We start from the raw sequence: 20,119 nt of genomic DNA, 5'->3' as shown, positions 1-20,119 counted from the left end.
TGTTCCAACATCTAGTGGAAAGCCTTCCCAGAAGAGTGGAGGCTGTTATAGCAGCAAAGGGGGCGACCATCTCCATATTAACGCTCATGATTTTAGAAAGAGATGTTCGACGAGCAGGTGTCCACATACTTTTGGCCACGTAGAGTACAAATCTATGGGTTGGTAGAACCACACTACTGTTATGTGTTCTAAGCAGAAGGCTGAAGTCCTGTCAGTCTGGAGAATACCATGTCAATCTGTTACAATGAAAACAACCCCATACTGACCAGTTTGTCTTTGAGTTTGAGAACGAGGTCCACAGTCTCCACCTCAGTGTGTTGCTGGACACGCAACTGCAGATCCTACATGAAGAATATACAAATGGAGAGAGAGTTGTCAATAGGCCCCGATGCATGATGTGGCAAATAGGTCTGGCTGTAAAACCGATTGGCAAACGTACTGCAAATTGAGAAATCATGTGACTAAACTGAATAAAAAGAAGAAGAAACTACACTATGAAACAAAGATAATTGATATAAAGAATGATAGTAAAAAGCTTTGGAGCATGAGAGACAGAATAACAACAAAAACATCCAGAAAAACGCATGTCAAAAATGTTATAAATTGATTTGCATTTTAATGAGGGAAAGAAGTATTTGAATCCCTCTCAATCAGAAAGATTTCTGGCTCCCAGGTGTCTTTTATACAGGTAACGAGCTGAGATTAGGAGCCCACTCTTAAAGGGAGTGCTGCTAATCTCAGTTTGTTACCTGTATAAAAGACACCTGTCCATAGAAGCAATCAATCAATCAGATTCCAAACTCTCCACCATGGCCAAGACCAAAGAGCTCTCCAAGGATGTCAGGGACAAGATTGTAGACCTACACAAGGCTGGAATGGGCTACAAGACCATCGCCAAGCAGCTTGGTGAGAAGGTGACAACAGTTGGTGCGATTATTCTCAAATGGAAGAAACACAAAAGACCTGTCAATCTCCCTCTGCCTGGGGCTCCATGCAAGATCTCACCTCGTATAGTTGTAATGATCATGAGAAACGTGAGTAAATCAGCCCAGAACTACACGGGAGGATCTTGTCAATGATCTCAAGGCAGCTGGGACCATAGTCACCAAGAAAACAATTGGTAACACACTACACCGTGAAGGACTGAAATCCTGCAGCGCCCGCAAGGTCCCCCTGCTCAAGAAAGCACATATACAGGCCCGTCTGAAGTTTGCCAATGAACATCTGAATGATTCAGAGGAGAACTGGGTGAAAGTGTTGTGGTCAGAAGAGACCAAAATCGAGCTCTTTGGCATCAACTCACCGTGTTTGGAGGAGGAGGAATGCTGCCTATGACCTCAAGAACACCATCCCCACCGTCAGGGCGGCAGGTAGCTTAGTGGGTAAGAGCGTTGTGCCAGTAACCGAAAGGTCGCTGGTTCTAATCCCCGAGCCGACTAGGTGAAAAATCTGTCGATGTGCCCTTAAGCAAGGCACTTAACCCTAATTGCTCATGTAAGTCGCTCTGGATAAGAGCGTCTGCTAAATGACTAAAATGTAAATGTAAAAATGTCAAACACGGAGGTGGAAACATTATGCTTTGGGGGTGTTTTTCTGCTAGGGGGAAAGGACAACTTCACTGCATGAAAGGGACGATGGATGGGGCCATGTACCGTCAAATCTTGGGTGAGAACCTCCTTCCCTCAGCCAGGGCATTGAAAATGGGTCGTGGATGGGTATTCCAGCATGACAATGACCCAAAACACACGGCCAAGGCAACAAAGGAGTGGCTCAAGAAGCAGCACATTAAGGTCCTGGAGTGGCCTAGCCAGTCTCCAGACCTTAATCCCATAGAAAATCTGTGGAGGGAGCTGAAGGTTCGAGTTGCCAAACGTCAGCCTCGAAACCTTAATGACTTGGAGAAGATCTGCAAAGAGGAGTGGGACAAAATCACTCCTGAGAGTTGTGCAAACCTGGTGGCCAATTACAAGAAACGTCTGACCTCTGTGATTGCCAACAAGGGTTTTGCCACCAAGTACTAAGTCATGTTTTGCAGAGTGGTCAAATACTTATTTCCCTCATTAAAATGCAAATCAATTTATAACATTTTTGACGTGTTTTTCTGGATTTCTTTGTTGTTATTCTGTCTCTCACTGTTCAAATAAACCTACCATTAAAATTATAGACTGATCATGTCTTTGTCAGTGGGCAAACGTACAAAATCAGCAGGGGATCAAATACTATTTTCCCCTCACTGTATGTATGTATGTATGCATGTATGCATGCATGTATGCATGTATGTATGTATGCATGTATGTATGCATGTATGCATGTATGCATGTATGCATGTATGTATGTATGTATGTATGTATATATATATGCAAGAAAAAAACATGGGGGATTGGAAGTGATGCTGACAATTACATTGATGGAAGTTACAATCTATCTGCAATATTAAAGCTGATCTACTGATTTTGTTTTTATAAAGCGCTGCTCTGCCTTCTTAACATCACTATTAACAAGGCAGGTCCTACAGGCCCAAGTTTTGTCACACCTGGACTACTGTTCAGTCGTGTGGTCAGGTGCCACAAAGAGGGACTTGGGAAACTATGGGAGGCGCACAGACATGCCACCAGAGGTCTCTTCACAGCCCCCAAGTCCAGAACAGAGTATGGGAGGTTCACAGTACTACATAGAGCCATGACTACATGGAACTCTATTCCACATCAAGTAACTCATGCCAGCAGTAAAATTAGATTTAAAAAACGTTTAAAGATACACCTTATGGGGCCTCCCGAGAGGCGCTGTGGTCTAAGGCTGTGCCACTAGAGATCCTGGTTCGAGTCCAGGCTCTGTCGTGACTGGGAGACCCATGGGGCAGCGCACAATTGGCCCAGCGTCGTCCAGGGTAGGGTAGGGTTTGACCAGGAAGGGATGTTCTTGCCCCATCGCGCACTAGCGAATCCTGTGGCGGGCCGGGCGCAGTGCACGCTGACTCGGTCGCCAGGTGTACAGTGTTTCCTCCGACACATTGGTGTGGCTGGCTTCCAGGTTAAACGGGCACTGTGTCAAGAAGCAGTGTCGGCTCGGTTGGGTTGTGTTTCAGAGGACGGGAGTTGCAGCGATGGGACAAGACTGTAACTACCAATTGGATATCACGTAATTGGGGAGAAAAAGGGGTAAAATACCACCAAAAAAAATTATATATATATATATATATATACACACACACATACACACCTTATGGAACAGCAGGGAATGTACACATGGATTTTGTATTGTAGATATATGGTATTAGAGTAGGGGTCTGGGGGCACACAGTGTGTTGTGAAATCTGTTATGAATGTATTGAAATGTTTTTTAAAATTGTATAACTGCCTTAATGTTGCTGGACCCCAGGAAGAGTAGCTGCTGCCTTGGCAGGAACGAATGAGGATCCATAATAAACCCCAGGAAGAGTAGCTGCTGCCTTGGCAGGAACTAACGGGGATCCATAATAAACCCCAGGAAGAGTAGCTGCTGCCTTGGCAGGAACTAACGGGGATCCATAATAAACCCCAGGAAGAGTAGCTGCTGCCTTGGCAGGAACTAATGGGAATCCATAATAAACCCCAGGAAGAGTAGCTGCTGCCTTGGCAGGAACTAATGGGGATCCATAATAAACCCCAGGAAGAGTAGCTGCTGCCTTGGCAGGAACTAAATTGGGATCCATAATAAATAAAAAATACCTCATGTAGTGCTTCTCACAGAGAGCCTCCAGGTGAAGGGCCTCCAGTTTCTTCATTACTCACCTCCTCACAGAGAGCCTCCAGGTGAAGGGCCTCCAGTTTCTTCATCATCTCTCTCCTGCGATTCCTGAACCAGCCGTCAAAGTTAGGACACCTCAGGAACTGTCTGGATAGGAAATACACACCAAGATGAAAACAACAACAACAACAACAACAACAGGCTTTTAGGATGCATAGACCATGTCACATTCACAAAGTCTGCAAACAGGAAACGCACAGACTGTCATCATATTACATCATAACAGACTGTCATCATATTACATCATAACAGACTGTCATCATATTACATCATAACAGACTGTCATCATATTACATCATAACAGACTGTCATCATATTACATCATAACAGACTGTCATTATATTACATCACAACAGACTGTCATCATATTACATCATAACAGACTGTCATTATATTACATCATAACAGACTGTCATTATATTACATCATAACAGACTGTCATTATATTACATCATAACAGACTGTCATTATATTACATCATAACAGACTTGTGTTTCCTGGTAGACAGACAGAAGTAAAAAAATAAAGCTATCTTATAAAAGCTTAAAAATGGGCTTCTTTTATAAGAATAGGGCATGCCTTTCATTAAATAGCAGAAAACGAATAATCCAGTCGACATTCATCTCAGCTTTAGACTATGGCAATAGCATCTACAGTGGGGCAAAAAAAGTATTTAGTTAGCCACCAATTGTGCAAGTACTCCCACTTAAAAAGATGAGAGAGGCCTGTAATTTTCATCATAGGTACATGTCAACTATGACAGACAAATTGAGAGAAAAAAAATCCAGAAAATCACATTGTAGGATTTTTAATGAATTTATTTGCAAATGATGGTGGAAAATAAGTATTTGGTCACCTACAAACAAACAAGATTTCTGGCTCTCACAGACCTGTAACTTCTTCTTTAAGAGGCTCCTCTGTCCTCCACTCGTTACCTGTATTAATGGCACCTGTTTGAACTTGTTATCAGTATAAAAGACACCTGTCCACAACCTCAAACAGTCACACTCCAAACTCCACTATGGCCAAGACCAAAGAGCTGTCAAAAGACACCAGAAACAAAATTGTAGACCTGCACCAGGCTGGGAAGACTGAATCTGCAATAGGTAAGCAGCTTGGTTTGAAGAAATCAACTGTGGGAGCAATTATTAGGAAATGGAAGACATACAAGACCACTGATAATCTCCCTCGATCTGGGGCTCCACGCAAGATCTCACCCCGTGGGGTCAAAATGATCACAAGAACGGTGAGCAAAAATCCCAGAACCACACGGGGGGACCTAGTGAATGACCTGCAGAGAGCTGGGACCAAAGTAACAAAGCCTACCATCAGTAACACACTACGCCGCCAGGGACTCAAATCCTGCAGTGCCAGACGTGTCCCCCTGCTTAAGCCAGTACATGTCCAGGCCCGTCTGAAGTTTGCTAGAGTGCATTTGGATGATCCAGAAGAGGATTGGGAGAATGTCATATGGTCAGATGAAACCAAAATAGAACTTTTTGGTAAAAACTCAACTCGTTGTGTTTGGAGGACAAAGAATGCTGAGTTGCATCCAAAGAACACCATACCTACTGTGAAGCATGGGGGTGGAAACATCATGCTTTGGGGCTGTTTTTCTGCAAAGGGACCAGGACAACTGATCCGTGTAAAGGAAAGAATGAATGGGGCCATGTATCGTGAGATTGAGTGAAAACCTCCTTCCATCAGCAAGGGCATTGAAGATGAAACGTGGCTGGGTCTTTCAGCATGACAATGATCCCAAACACACCGCCCGGGCAACGAAGGAGTGGCTTCGTAAAAAGCATTTCAAGGTCCTGGAGTGGCCTAGCCAGTCTCCAGATCTCAACCCCATAGAACATCTTTGGAGGGAGTTGAAAGTCCGTGTTGCCCAGCGACAGCCCCAAAACATCACTGCTCTAGAGGAGATATGCATGGAGGAATGGGCCAAAATACCAGCAACAGTGTGTGAAAACCTTGAAGACTTACAGAAAATGTTTGACCTGTGTCATTGCCAACAAAGGGTATATAACAAAGTATTGAGAAACTTTTGTTATTGACCAAATACTTATTTTCCACCATAATTTGCTAATAAAATCATAAAAAATCCTAATGTGATTTTCTGGATTTTTTTTTCTCATTTTGTCTGTCATAGTTGACGTGTACCTATGATGACAATTACAGGCCTCTCATCTTTTTAAGTGGGAGAACTTTCACAATTGGTGGCTGACTAAATACTTTTTTTCCCCACTGTATATGAATGCAGCTGCCACTGTATTGACGCCACTGGACCCAGTTTATCATAACACATTACGATTTATTACGCTGGTGATAGGTTCAGTACACATCACTGCCTTCTACATCAGGAAGTAGGCTGGCCCGCTCTTTAGTCTCAACGATCAATGCACTACTCTCTTTTTTAGTTTCTAAAGAAAGCTATTTTACCAAAACACCCGCTGTACCTAATATCATGAATAACTTTTAGACGTACTGTACACGTTGCCCCGGTCTCAGGGATAACTTTTAGACGTACTGTACACGTTGCCCCGGTCTCAGGGATAACTTTTAGACGTACTGTACACGTTGCCCCGGTCTCAGGGATAACTTTTAGACGTCCTGTACACGTTGCCCCGGTCTCAGGGATAACTTTTAGACGTACTGTACACGTTGCCCCGGTCTCAGGGATAACTTTTAGACGTCCTGTACACGTTGCCCCGGTCTCAGGGATAACTTTTAGACGTACTGTACACGTTGCCCCGGTCTCAGGGATAACTTTTAGACGTACTGTACACGTTGCCCCGGTCTCAGGGATAACTTTTAGACGTACTGTACACGTTGCCCCGGTCTCAGGGATAACTTTTAGACGTACTGTACACGTTGCCCCGGTCTCAGGGATAACTTTTAGACGTCCTGTACACGTTGCCCCGGTCTCAGGGATAACTTTTAGACGTACTGTACACGTTGCCCCGGTCTCAGGGATAACTTTTAGACGTACTGTACACGTTGCCCCGGTCTCAGGGATAACTTTTAGACGTCCTGTACACGTTGCCCCGGTCTCAGGGATAACTTTTAGACGTACTGTACACGTTGCCCCGGTCTCAGGGATAACTTTTAGACGTACTGTACACGTTGCCCCGGTCTCAGGAATAACTTTTAGACGTACTGTACACGTTGCCCCGGTCTCAGGGATAACTTTTAGACGTACTGTACACGTTGCCCCGGTCTCAGGAATAGTGAACACTGGAAATTCCTTTGGTATCTACATAGTTAGGTAAATCCGATTTTAGTTTTTTGCACCTTATTTATAGAATAATCTCAAAAACTCTTTAAAATGGGATGCTTTGGTGCATCTAGGGAAATTCTGAAAACTGATTGAGGACATTTTTACTGATGAATGTGTCTTTCCCCTATGACTGTGTTTGTTTTGCATTTTGTATATTTGATGTGTGCGTTTTTGTAATTCAGGGCTCATCTGTAAAAGAGACATCTCAGTCGACTCCCTGGATAAATAAAAGGTTAAATACACGTGGAACCAGGCTATCTATGCGTGTCAACAATGCAAATGTGGATGTCAGCACCTGTAGAGTCCCATCCAGTCTCCTTTGAGTCGTGAGGTGAGCTGAGGACCAGCCTTCTCCAGAGTCTTCATAAACTCCTCCTGGAGGAACGGTCTCAACTGGGGAGGACTCTTCCAAGGAGAGATGCTCTTCTGCAGAGGCATCAGACTGGCCACGTAACGCTCCTGTGAGACGGAGAAAGGGAATAGAAGAAGACTTGTGTTAGAGAAGTTTTCATAAAGCCCTTCAACACAACTACTTTTTAAAGGTTCTCAGCACAGTGTTCTATATTCCCAGTCGGTATTGGATAGAACGTCGCGGCCCCGCCCACCTGGGGGGAGAAACAACCTGTGCTTACCTAGGTTAATCCCATTGGCTCACAGCAAAAACGGAACCTTTTTCAACCCATATTTTCTTGTTGTCTGCTTGTCTCTACCCACATCTACATATTACCTCAACTAGCCGGTGCCCCCGCACACTGACTCTGCACCGGTACCCCCCTGTATATAGCCTAGCCGGTGCCCCCGCACACTGACTCTGCACCGGTACCCCCCTGTATATAGCCTAGCCGGTGCCCCCGCACATTGACTCTGCACCGGTGCCCCCGCACATTGACTCTGCACCGGTGCCCCCGCACATTGACTCTGCACCGGTGCCCCCGCACATTGACTCTGCACCGGTGCCCCCGCACACTGACTCTGCACCGGTGCCCCCGCACATTGACTCTGCACCGGTACCCCCCTGTATATAGCCTAGCCGGTGCCCCCCACACATTGACTCTGCACCGGTACCCCCCTGTATATATAGCCTCCCTACTGTTATTGCACATTGACTCTGCACCGGTACCCCCCTGTATATATAGCCTCCCTACTGTTATTGCACATTGACTCTGCACCGGTACCCCCCTGTATATATAGCCTCCCTACTGTTATTTTATTTTACTTCTGCTCTTTTTTTCTCAACACTTTTTTGTTGTTTTATTCTACTTTTTTATTAAAAATAAATGCACTGTTGGTTAAGGGCTGTAAGTAAGCATTTCACTGTAATGTCTGCACCTGTTGTATTCGGCGCATGTGGCCAATAACATTTGATTTGATTTGATTGGTAGTCAATAACAAAACTACATTTCAAGTACAACATGTCTAAAGATTACTTTTCAACATTGCCTGCTCCCAAGCGTTTTCACTACTTAGAAAAACGTAATATTGTAGGGCTTCCCACCAAGCGTTCTCACTACTTAGAAAAACGTAATATTGAAGGGCTTCCCTCAAGTCTCTTTTCATGACGGTGCTAGTTAGCTACCGACCGGAACATTAAGCTAACCAAGACCAACAACGCAAACAAACAGACTATACAGCTACAAGTAGTGAGTGGAGTTACAAACAGAATATACAGCTACAAGTAGTGAGTGGAGTTACAAGCAGAATATACAGCTACAAGTAGTGAGAGAGTTACAAACAGACTATATTAAACAAGTTAAATGTCTTACCTGTGATCAAGAAATGTGACCGTTCCAGGTGCAAAAACAATGTCCTATCCCGGAGCTCAAGTAAATGACATTACTAAGCTGCTCCCGAATGTACTACGTCAGGACATGGAAATCGATTCTATCGTAGTCCATGTGGGTTTTAATGACATTATGAAGGGCAGCTCTGAACAGTTGAAACTGGATTTTAAAGAGCTGATTGACTCTCTGCTAGACACTAATAAAAAGACCCATCATATCTGGCCCTGTGCCCTCTCTGAATCGTGGTATTGAATGCTTTAGCAGGATTCTTTCTCTTCACAACTGGCTACGGGATTATTGCAGCTCAATGGGTGTAACTTTTGTTGACAATTTCGATATCTTTTGGAAACAAAACACGTTTTGTAAGGAGGATGTGATCCATCAAAATCATTTGGGTTCCTGGATCCTTTCACAGCATTATAAGGCTGCATTGTGACAATGACTTATCAATGACCCAAGCCCAGCTCAGTTAATCCCTACCATTGTGACGCTGAGTTGTCATAATGCTTCAGCAAATGCACATTACATCAGGGGCGTTGGTAGACACAATGTAAGTAACCTAATTTATGTCCCTCTAACTGCCCTGAATGCCTCTGCTGATCCTATAGCTATTGGATGCAGTAATCATGTGCCTAAAACCAGATTTATACTGTTAGAACTCAGGTGGTGTGCCCTAGTAGGAAGTCCACTGTGTGCAGCTCACCCTGCACTAACATAAATAACATGAGCATATCTACTTCTGCTAAGTTTCCCAGTAAAGCAATTAAAACATCCCAGAGGAAAAGTGCTCACAATAGCCCACCTTAACATATGTAGCTTAAGAAACATGTTCATGAAATCAATAATTTGCTAGTAACAGATGACATTCATATTCTGACTATCTTTGAAACTCACTTAGATAATACCTTTGATTATACAGTGGTAGTAATACAAGGTTATAACATTTACAGACAAGACAGTAATGCCAATGGTGGAGGTGTTGCTGTTTATATTCAGAACCACATTCCTGTAAAGATTAGAGAGGATCTCATGTTAAATACTGTTGAAGTAATATGGCTACAGGTTCATCTGCCTCACCTAAAGCCCATTCTGGTGGGAAGCTGCTATAGACCACCAAGAGCTAACAGTCTGTATCTGGATAACATGTGTGAAATCCTTAATAATGTATGTGATATCAACAGAGAAGTTTATTTTCTGGTTAATTTAAATATTGACTGGCTTTCAGAAGAGCTCTTCTCGCAGGCTCTATTTCCCTACGTGGGAGCATCGCAAACCGTAGGTCGAGATTTTTGCCTGGTTACATTGAACAACGCAGCAGCTTTTCGGCACGTTTTGTTATTTCTGTATAACAAAAAAAATAGACGACGAAGTTGGCTCTTTTACAAGAGGAAGGAATGTATGTTTTCCCAAATGTGTGGGTGTGGTCGAGGGGAATTCCTTATTGTTACGTGAGTATGGACTCGGAATATAAGAGCAGTTATTGATGTTCTAGGTTCTAAGGTTCCCAGGTTCTGAGGTTTTAAGTTTCTGATGTTCTAAGTTTGATGTTCTAAGTTTCTGATGTTCTCACCAGTGGAATGATGAAGCTCTGCGTCAGCTCCAGGAAGTACCGTCGCAGGATGGCATTCTGTGCCGCCGAGGGACGTTTCTGTTGGACACCCTGAGGGGAGGAGACAACAGGAACCTCAGTATACACAACAACAACAACAACAACATCCTGAGGGGAGGGCACAACAGGAACCTCAGTATATACAGCAGGCATAGTTAGTCCCAAACGGCTCGCTATTGCCAATACACCCCCCCCCCCCCCCCCCCCCCCAATACACCCCCCCCATTACTTTCTGTAGTTCCCTAGTTCCCCGCTTACCTTCTGTAGTTGTTTGATGATATCCTCATCTTTGCTAATGTAGGGCTTGTATGCGCTGTAGACACCTGCAATGGAACACACAAACTAGCTTCACACAGTGAAGGGGCAATGTGGATATGGGAACACTAGCTTCACACAGTGAAGGGGCAATGTGGATATGGGAACACTAGCTTCACACAGTGAAGGGGCAATGTGGATATGGGAACACTAGCTTTACACAGTGAAGGGCAGTGTCGGTCCGTGCCGTTTAAGATTTGGGAGAACGATTATTATTTTTATGAGCATGGCCTTATTTCTATTACAGCATATTGGATGACTGTAATTCATATTCCATTCACCCAGCTCAATGTACCATCAATATGTTTAGGATACTAAATGATACTAAAATGTTCCCTATACCTATCATGAGGTTGCTACAACATAGCCTACGAATGAAAGTTTATAAAGGAGGTGCACAGGTCGAGACCCAAGTTGGAGTAATCAAAGTGACAGAAAATACCGCCTTGCACACTCTGGCCTGCATCTAGCGGATCTAGGGTGTAATCATTAGTCCAAACAGTTGCAAACGAGAGTTTCTATTGGACAAATTCAGCTAGGTTTATCCCCGTTTCGTTCCGTTGCTTCCGTTTAAGAAACTTTTTAACAGAATCGGCGGAATGATCACCCCCAAACACAGTTGACTTTCATAGCAGCCACATACAAACAGCATGATCCCTTGGCTCGTTGTATAAGCCCTTCTTCCATCTACCCGCTATTCTGTGTCCAGGCGAAAAAACCTTTCCAAGCCAAACCTTCATACCCTGATCACTAACCGCTACACACAGCCTACATCAGGGTTCTTCAATTCCGGTCCTGGAGGGCCGAAACACTTGTTTTTTATTTCTACCTGGTAGTTAATTGCACTCACCTGGTGTCCCAGGTCTGAATTAGCCCCCGATTAGAAGGAGAGGATGAAAAACAGAGGTGTTTCGGCCCTCCAGGACCGGAATTGAAGAACCCTGGCCTATATCATTGTCACCATATTAGCTAACGTCATAGTCAACACAGCTACTAGAACTAACGCATTAGTAAACCCGCTACAATCACGCAGTACAGTAAGCAGTTTAGCAGTTACACCGGCGGGCCCCGGTGGCAATACATTAATACAACTGAAAGCTTCCCTTGACTTGGAAGAGTTCCAGTGTTGGATAGCCTTAGCCAGCTAGCTAACATAAACAGCATTCCTCTGTTTGAGCCGGGTGTGTGAGTAGGCTAACTTAGCTAGCTGTTAAAGTGAGAGAAAAAATACAACGAAATATAGCTCTCTCTCTCTCTTCCTCTCTGTTAAGTTGTTGAAAACTGTTAAACTATTGTCTTCCTCTCTTAGTCAACTGCTCACCACATTTTATTCACTGCAGTGCTAGCTAGCTGTAGCTTATGCTTTCAATACTAGATTCATTCTCTGATCCTTTGATTGGGTGGACAACATGTCAGTTCATGCTGCAAGAGCTCTGATAGGTTGGAGGACGTCCTCCGGAAGTTGTCATAATTACTGTGTAAGTCTATGGAATGGGGTGAGAACCATGAGCCTCCTAGGTATTGTATTGAAGTCAATGTACCCAGAGGAGGATGGAAACTAGCTGTCCTCCGGCTACACCATGGTGCTACCCTACAGACTGCTGTTGAGGCTACTGTAGACCTTCTTTGCAAAACAGTGTTTTAATAAATGATTGTGACATGTGAATATATTTAGTATAGTTTTATCTAAAAAGGATAACCTTAATGTTTCACTATTTTATTTTTATGAAATTCACTGAGTAAGTTGGTCCTCCCCTTCCTCCTCTGAGGAGCCTCCATTGGTGAAAGGGGAATGTGTATATAAAAACACCAGCAGCCATCCATACCAGTAATGCGTAGGGTTGTAAAAACACCAACAGCCATCCATACCAGTCATGCGTAGGGTTGTAAAAACACCAGCAGCCATCCATACCAGTCATGCGTAGGGTTGTAAAAATCCAGAAACTTTCACAAAATTCAAAAGTTTTTCAGAAATCCCAGAAAGAAGCATTTGTGGAATCACCTGCAAGGGAATTCTCCATCCTGGAATTCTTCAACCAGGATTTAAAAAAGCCGGGTATTTTTGCAACCCTAGTCATGTGAGAGTAAAGCCTACGGTCAATAACCTGGTTTAGAGTCCAGGGTCTTCAGGTTCTTCAGCTTCTTGACCTTCATCTGCTTGACCGTCTCTCCAGCCTGCTTCATGTCTCCAATACGGATGATGTGAGGCCAGTGTTGGAGGGTCTTAGCAAAGAACGGGTTGGTCACGCCAAGAATCACAGATGGCCTGAGAGACAGACAGAGAAAGAGAGACAGACATAGACAGTCAGAAAGACAGACAGCCACAAAGACAGACAGGCACAAAGACACACATGTTAAGAAATCATTGTAGCTCTACTTGACAACATAAGCATGTCTGGCTGGCTTCTGTGCTCCATACACTCCCTAAAAACTCATAGCTAGCATGTCCATTCTACATAGCTAGACAAATTGTTATTTTTTTTAATTATTTTTTTTATTGGTCATTTAGCAGACGCTCTTATCCATAGCGACTTACAGGAGCGATTAGGGTTAAATGCCTTGCTCAAGGGCACATCGACAGATTTTTCACCTAGTCAGCTCGGGGATTAGAACCAGCAACCTTTCGGTTACTGGCAAAACGCTCTTAACCACAAAGCTACCTGCCTCCCCAAATCAAATCAAATGTGAAGTATAAAGTGATCGTTATTCCTCCAGTTACGCACTGGGCCTGTGTCGATAACTAGCTTGAGAGTAGAGATCAGGCCACAGCGGTATCCTACTAAGCAGGATCAAGGAGTTAGCTAGCCAATTTACCTAAATATTCTGAAATATATAAATATTTTTTTAAGATAAGCTTGAAATTGGTATGCTCTAATTGATTCAACAAACGACAACACATATCTAAGTGTAGCTTTTTTTAATGAAGAAGCAAATCCATAGTTATTTCTGCTGGCTTATCAGAGTGAGTTGGCTAATTCATAGAAGCTGCTTTGTAGTATACCCCTCAGTTGAGAGCACAAGGTGTTTTCAGTTGTGCCAGTTAACTCACAGGGCCTGTGTCCTGGTACTCCTACTATACTATAGTGTTACTCAGGAGGTCTGTGTCCTGGTACTCCTACTATACTATAGTGTTACTCACAGGGCCTGTGTCCTGGTACTCCTACTATACTATAGTGTTACTCAGGAGGTCTGTGTCCTGGTACTCCTACTATACTATAGTGTTACTCACAGGGCCTGTGTCCTGGTACTCCTACCAAACTATAGTGTTACTCACAGGGCCTGTATTCTGGTACTCCTACTATACTATAGTGTTACTCACAGGGCCTGTGTCCTGGTACTCCTACCAAACTATAGTGTTACTCACAGGGCCTGTATTCTGGTACTCCTACTATACTATAGTGTTACTCACAGGGCCTGTGTCCTGGCACTCCTACTATACTATAGTGTTACTCAGGAGGCATGTGTTCTGGTACTCCTACTATACTATAGTGTTACTCAGGAGGCATGTGTTCTGGTACTCCTACTATACTATAGTGTTACTCAGGAGGCCTGTGTCCTGGTACTCCTACTATACTATAGTGTTACTCAGGAGGCATGTGTTCTGGTACTCCTACTATACTATAGTGTTACTCATGAGACCTGTGTTCTGGTACTCCTACTATACTATAGTGTTACTCAGGAGGCCTGTGTTCTGGTACTCCTACTATACTATAGTGTTACTCAGGAGGCCTGTGTTCTGGTACTCCTACTATACTATAGTGTTACTCACGGGGCCTGTGTCCTGGTGGTGTACTCCTACTATACTATAGTGTTACTCAGGAGGCCTGTGTCCTGGTACTCCTACTATACTATAGTGTTACTCAGGAGGCCTGTGTCCTGGTACTCCTACTATACTATAGTGTTACTCAGGAGGCCTGTGTTCTGGTACTCCTACTATACTATAGTGTTACTCAGGAGGCCTGTGTTCTGGTACTCCTACTATACTATAGTGTTACTCAGGAGGCCTGTGTCCTGGCACTCCTACTATACTATAGTGTTACTCAGGAGGCCTGTGTCCTGGTACTCCTACTATACTATAGTGTTACTCAGGAGGCATGTGTTCTGGTACTCCTACTATACTATAGTGTTACTCAGGAGGCCTGTGTTCTGGTACTCCTACTATACTATAGTGTTACTCAGGAGGCCTGTGTTCTGGTACTCCTACTATACTATAGTGTTACTCACGGGGCCTGTGTCCTGGTGGTGTACTCCTACTATACTATAGTGTTACTCAGGAGGCCTGTGTTCTGGTACTCCTACTATACTATAGTGTTACTCAGGAGGCCTGTGTCCTGGCACTCCTACTATACTATAGTTTTACTCAGGAGGCCTGTGTCCTGGCACTCCTACTATACTATAGTGTTACTCAGGAGGCCTGTGTCCTGGTACTCCTACTATACTATAGTGTTACTCAGGAGGCCTGTGTTCTGGTACTCCTACTATACTATAGTGTTACTCAGGAGGCCTGTGTTCTTGTACTCCTACTATACTATAGTGTTACTCAGGAGGCCTGTGTCCTGGTACTCCTACTATACTATAGTGTTACTCAGGAGGCATGTGTCCTGGTGGTGTACTCCTACTATAGTGTTACTCAGGAGGCCTGTGTTCTGGTACTCCTACTATACTATAGTGTTACTCAGGAGGCCTGTGTTCTGGTACTCCTACTATACTATAGTGTTACTCAGGAGGCCTGTGTTCTGGTACTCCTACTATACTATAGTGTTACTCAGGAGGCCTGTGTTCTTGTACTCCTACTATACTATAGTGTTACTCAGGAGGCCTGTGTCCTGGTACTCCTACTATACTATAGTGTTACTCAGGAGGCCTGTCTCCTGGTGGTGTACTCATACTATAGTGTTACTCAGGAGGCCTGTGTTCTGGTACTCCTACTATACTATAGTGTTACTCAGGAGGCCTGTGTTCTTGTACTCCTACTATACTATAGTGTTACTCAGGAGGCCTGTGTTCTGGTACTCCTACTATACTATAGTGTTACTCAGGAGGCCTGTGTCCTGGTGGTGTACTCCTACTATACTATAGTGTTACTCACGGGGCCTGTGTCCTGGTGGTGTACTCCTACTATACTATAGTGTTACTCAGGAGGCCTGTGTTCTTGTACTCCTACTATACTATAGTGTTACTCAGGAGGCCTGTGTTCTGGTACTCCTACTATACTATAGTGTTACTCAGGAGGTCTGTGTCCTGGTACTCCTACTATCCTATAGTGTTACTCAGGAGATCTGTGTCCTGGTACTCCTACTATACTATAGTGTTACTCAGGAGGTCTGTGTCCTGGTACTCCTACTATCCTATAGTGTTACTCACGGGGCCTGTGTCCTGGTGGTGTACTCCTACTATACTATAGTGTTACTCAGGAGGCCTGTGTTCTGGTGGTGTACTCCTACTATACTATAGTGTTACTCACGGGGCCTGTGTCCTGGTGGTGTACTCCTACTATACTATAGTGTTATTCACTGGGCCTGTGTCCTGGCGGTGTACTCCTACTATACTATAGTGTTACTCGCGGGGCCTGTGTCCTGGTGGTGTACTCCTACTATACTATAGTGTTACTCACGGGGGCTGTGTCCTGGTGGTGTACTCCTACTATACTATAGTGTTACTCAGGAGGCCTGTGTTATGGTACTCCTACTATACTATAGTGTTACTCACGGGGCCTGTGTCCTGGCGGTGTACTCCTACTATCCTATAGTGTTACTCACAGGGCCTGTGTTCTGGTACTCCTACTATACTATAGTGTTACTCACGGGGCCTGTGTCCTGGTGGTGTACTCCTACTATACTATAGTGTTACTCAGGAGGCCTGTGTCCTGGTACTCCTACTATACTATAGTGTTACTCACGGGGCCTGTGTCCTGGTACTCCTACTATACTATAGTGTTACTCAAGGGGCCTGTGTTCTGGTGGTGTACTCCTACTATAATATAGTGTTACTCACGGGGCCTGTGTCCTGGTACTCCTACTATAATATAGTGTTACTCACGGGGCCTGTGTTCTGGTACTCCTACTATACTATAGTGTTACTCACGGGGCCTGTGTCCTGGTGGTGTACTCCTACTATACTATAGTGTTACTCACGGGGCCTGTGTCCTGGTGGTGTACTCCTACTATACTATAGTGTTACTCACGGGGCCTGTGTCCTGGTGGTGTACTCCTAATATAGTGTTACTCACGGGGCCTGTGTCCTGGTACTCCTACTATACTATACTATAGTGTTACTCACGGGGCCTGTGTCCTGGTGGTATAGTGTTACTCACGGGGCCTGTGTCCTGGTGGTATAGTGTTACTCACGGGGCCTGTGTCCTGGTGGTGTACTCCTTAAACTCGCTGTCATGGATGGTGAAGTACGGTCTGAAGTCACTGCAGTAACGCAGTGGAGAGATGCAGCTGTACACGCACACACACACACACACACACACACACACACACACACACAGGACACACACACACACACACACAGGACACACACACACATTAGTGATTGTACTCCAGACACGTTAATAACCTTGATAAAGGGGTTGCGTATATTATACTGGCATCAGCCTGCATGTAGCTCCTGCATGACATTGTGGGAAAAAGTATTTGCCTTTCTGATTCTCTATTTTTTGCATATTTTTGATACTTAATGTTTTTAGATCTTCAACCAAAACCTAATATTAGATAAAGGGTACCTGAGTGAACAAATAACACAACATTTGGATAATTATTTAATAAACAAAGTTATGCAACACACAATGCCCCTGTGTGAAGAAGTAATTCCCCACCTTTAGCTGCAATGACTCCAACCAAACGCTTCCTGTAGTTGTTGATCAGTGTCTCACGTCGCTGTGGAGGAATTTTGGGCCCACCCTTCCATGCAGAACATTTGTGGGATAATTCTACAGGAGAATGTCAGACCATCCGTCTGTGAGCTGAAGCTGAAGCGCAGCTGGGTCATGCAGCAAGACAATGATCCAAAACACACAATCAAGTCTACATCGGAATGGCTGAAAAGCAACTAATTTAATGTTTTGGAATGGCCTAGTCAAAGTCCAGACCTCAACCCGATTGAGATGTTGTGGCAGGACTTGAAACGAGCAGTTCATGCTTGAAAACCCACACGTCACTGAGTTAAAGCAGTTCTGCATGGAAGGTTGGGCCCAAAATTCCTCCACAGCGATGTGAGAGACTGATCAACAACTACAGGAAGCATTTGGTTGGAGTCATTGCAGCTAAATGTGGCACAACCAGTTATTGAGTGTAAGGGGGCAATTACTTGTTCACACAAGGGAATTGGGTGTTGCATAACTTTGTTTATGAAATAAATAAAATAATTGTCAAAATGTTGTGTTATTTGTTCACTCAGGTACCCTTTATCTAATATTAGGTTTTGGTTGAAGATCGAAAAACATTCAGTGTCAAAAATATGCAAAAATAGAGAAAATTCTAAAAGGGGAACATACTTTTTCACAGCACTGTATTTTACATTATATCTGTATACTGTTTTATTTTTAAAAAATATGTTAATCTTTCTAGCCACACCCTCCTTGTCTCACCTGACCAATGCCAGAACAGTATCGGAGGATTCTGCCGGTGATGGTGCCATGACAACCAGAGCCTCTCCTAGCAACACCAGCTCCCATAACATCTGAATGTGGAAGAAGACTGGGTGGAAACACCTGCAGAGAGAGTGAGTGAAAGAGATGGACAGATGTTCATGCAAACACAGACTGTAACTGGATCTGCTCTCCGTTTCCCCCTGGATGGATTCTTTACAGAAACGAGTCCCTGAGAGGAGGAACTGATGTTACCATGGCTACAGTGGGGGAACAACATAAAGCAGCTAAGGGTACAAAAGGGGCAGGCCTGCACTACCACTCCCTACCAATGGGTGGCATCAGAGAGCTGAGGAGGTGGTACAACAACTCATCAACAGTCCAGCACCCTTTTCCCTATATAGTGCACTACTTTTGACCAGAGCCCTATGCAGGCCCTGGTCAAAGGTGGTGCACTATATAAAAGATATAGTGCGCACCATTTGGGATGAACCCCCCACTACTAACATGTACTCACATGAACAAGTCTACCTCATGGATTGTGGGGAGAACTATGGACACCAGGTTGTCATTCTGTAACACAAATGAGTCATCGGGTATAATAAGGGTCACAGGGTTATGAGGAGATTATCAGCAGTGCACCAGAATGACACGGTATGCATCTGAAATGGCATCCTATTCTGGTCAAAAGTAGTTCACTAATAGCGAATAGAGGGAGCCATTTTGGATGCCTCGTCATGTTTTTAGTAGCATGGTGATTCCCATCATCACCTGTGTTGACTGCACCAGCTGAGAAGTTCCAGGCTTGTCATAACATGTAGGGATCCGAACCTAGCAAAACATGAAGAAATATTGATTATTGATTGATTATGTTTGAGTTGCTTAACACTATAATCATTACTGTAAAAGACAAGTACTTTGAGACAACTGCTGGTGTAAAAAAAATTGCTTTATAAATACATTTGATTGATTGGTAATCGTAGAAAAGGCCTATATCAATATTTAGCCATTCCGTACCTTCATAACTGTCCCCATTATAGGGAGGGTCAGTATTTTCCCTGGGTTAGACGTACCTTCATAACTGTCCCCATTATAGAGAGGGTCAGTATTTTCCCTGGGTTAGACGTACCTTCATAACTGTCCCCATTATAGAGAGGGTCAGTATTTTCCCTGGGTTAGACGTACCTTCATAACTGTCCCCATTATAGAGAGGGTCAGTATTTTCCCTGGGTTAGACGTACCTTCATAACTGTCCCCATTATAGAGAGGGTCAGTATTTACCCTGGGTTAGACGTACCTTCATAACTGTCCACATTATAGAGAGGGTCAGTATTTACCCTGGGTTAGGGTTAGACGTACCTTCATAACTGTCCCCATTATAGGGAGGGTCAGTATTTACCCTGGGTTAGACGTACCTTCATAACTGTCCCCATTATAGAGAGGGTCAGTATTTACCCTGGGTTAGACGTACCTTCATAACTGTCCCCATTATAGAGAGGGTCAGTATTTACCCTGGGTTAGACGTACCTTCATAACTGTCCCCATTATAGAGAGGGTCAGTATTTACCCTGGGTTAGGGTTAGACGTACCTTCATAACTGTCCCCATTATAGAGAGGGTCAGTATTTACCCTGGGTTAGACGTACCTTCATAACTGTCCCCATTATAGAGAGGGTCAGTATTTACCCTGGGTTAGGGTTAGACGTACCTTCATAACTGTCCCCATTATAGAGAGGGTCAGTATTTACCCTGGGTTAG

General features: G+C 44.1%; 1 protein-coding gene across 2 annotated transcripts in view; it reads right to left on the bottom strand.

Annotated features, from left to right (window-relative positions):
* dennd6a (DENN/MADD domain containing 6A) overlaps positions 1–20,119 on the bottom strand; it is a 58,098-nt gene that overhangs the window by 14,401 nt on the left and 23,578 nt on the right. For both annotated transcript variants that reach the window (XM_084167900.1, XM_084167901.1), the window contains exons 8-17: positions 19,134–19,193; positions 18,880–18,935; positions 18,363–18,485; positions 17,119–17,214; positions 12,877–13,037; positions 10,715–10,779; positions 10,418–10,507; positions 7,362–7,525; positions 3,771–3,873; positions 267–341 (exon numbers count right to left, since the gene is read on the bottom strand). In XM_084167900.1, the coding sequence (XP_084024026.1) occupies positions 267–341; positions 3,771–3,873; positions 7,362–7,525; positions 10,418–10,507; positions 10,715–10,779; positions 12,877–13,037; positions 17,119–17,214; positions 18,363–18,485; positions 18,880–18,935; positions 19,134–19,193 (993 nt within the window). The remainder of the gene's footprint in view (positions 1–266; positions 342–3,770; positions 3,874–7,361; positions 7,526–10,417; positions 10,508–10,714; positions 10,780–12,876; positions 13,038–17,118; positions 17,215–18,362; positions 18,486–18,879; positions 18,936–19,133; positions 19,194–20,119) is intronic.

The sequence above is a fragment of the Coregonus lavaretus genome (assembly GCF_964263955.1).
Source record: "Coregonus lavaretus genome assembly, chromosome: 8".
Classification (NCBI taxonomy): Eukaryota; Metazoa; Chordata; class Actinopteri; order Salmoniformes; family Salmonidae; genus Coregonus; species Coregonus lavaretus.
This window is presented reverse-complemented; position numbering and strand designations above follow the sequence as displayed.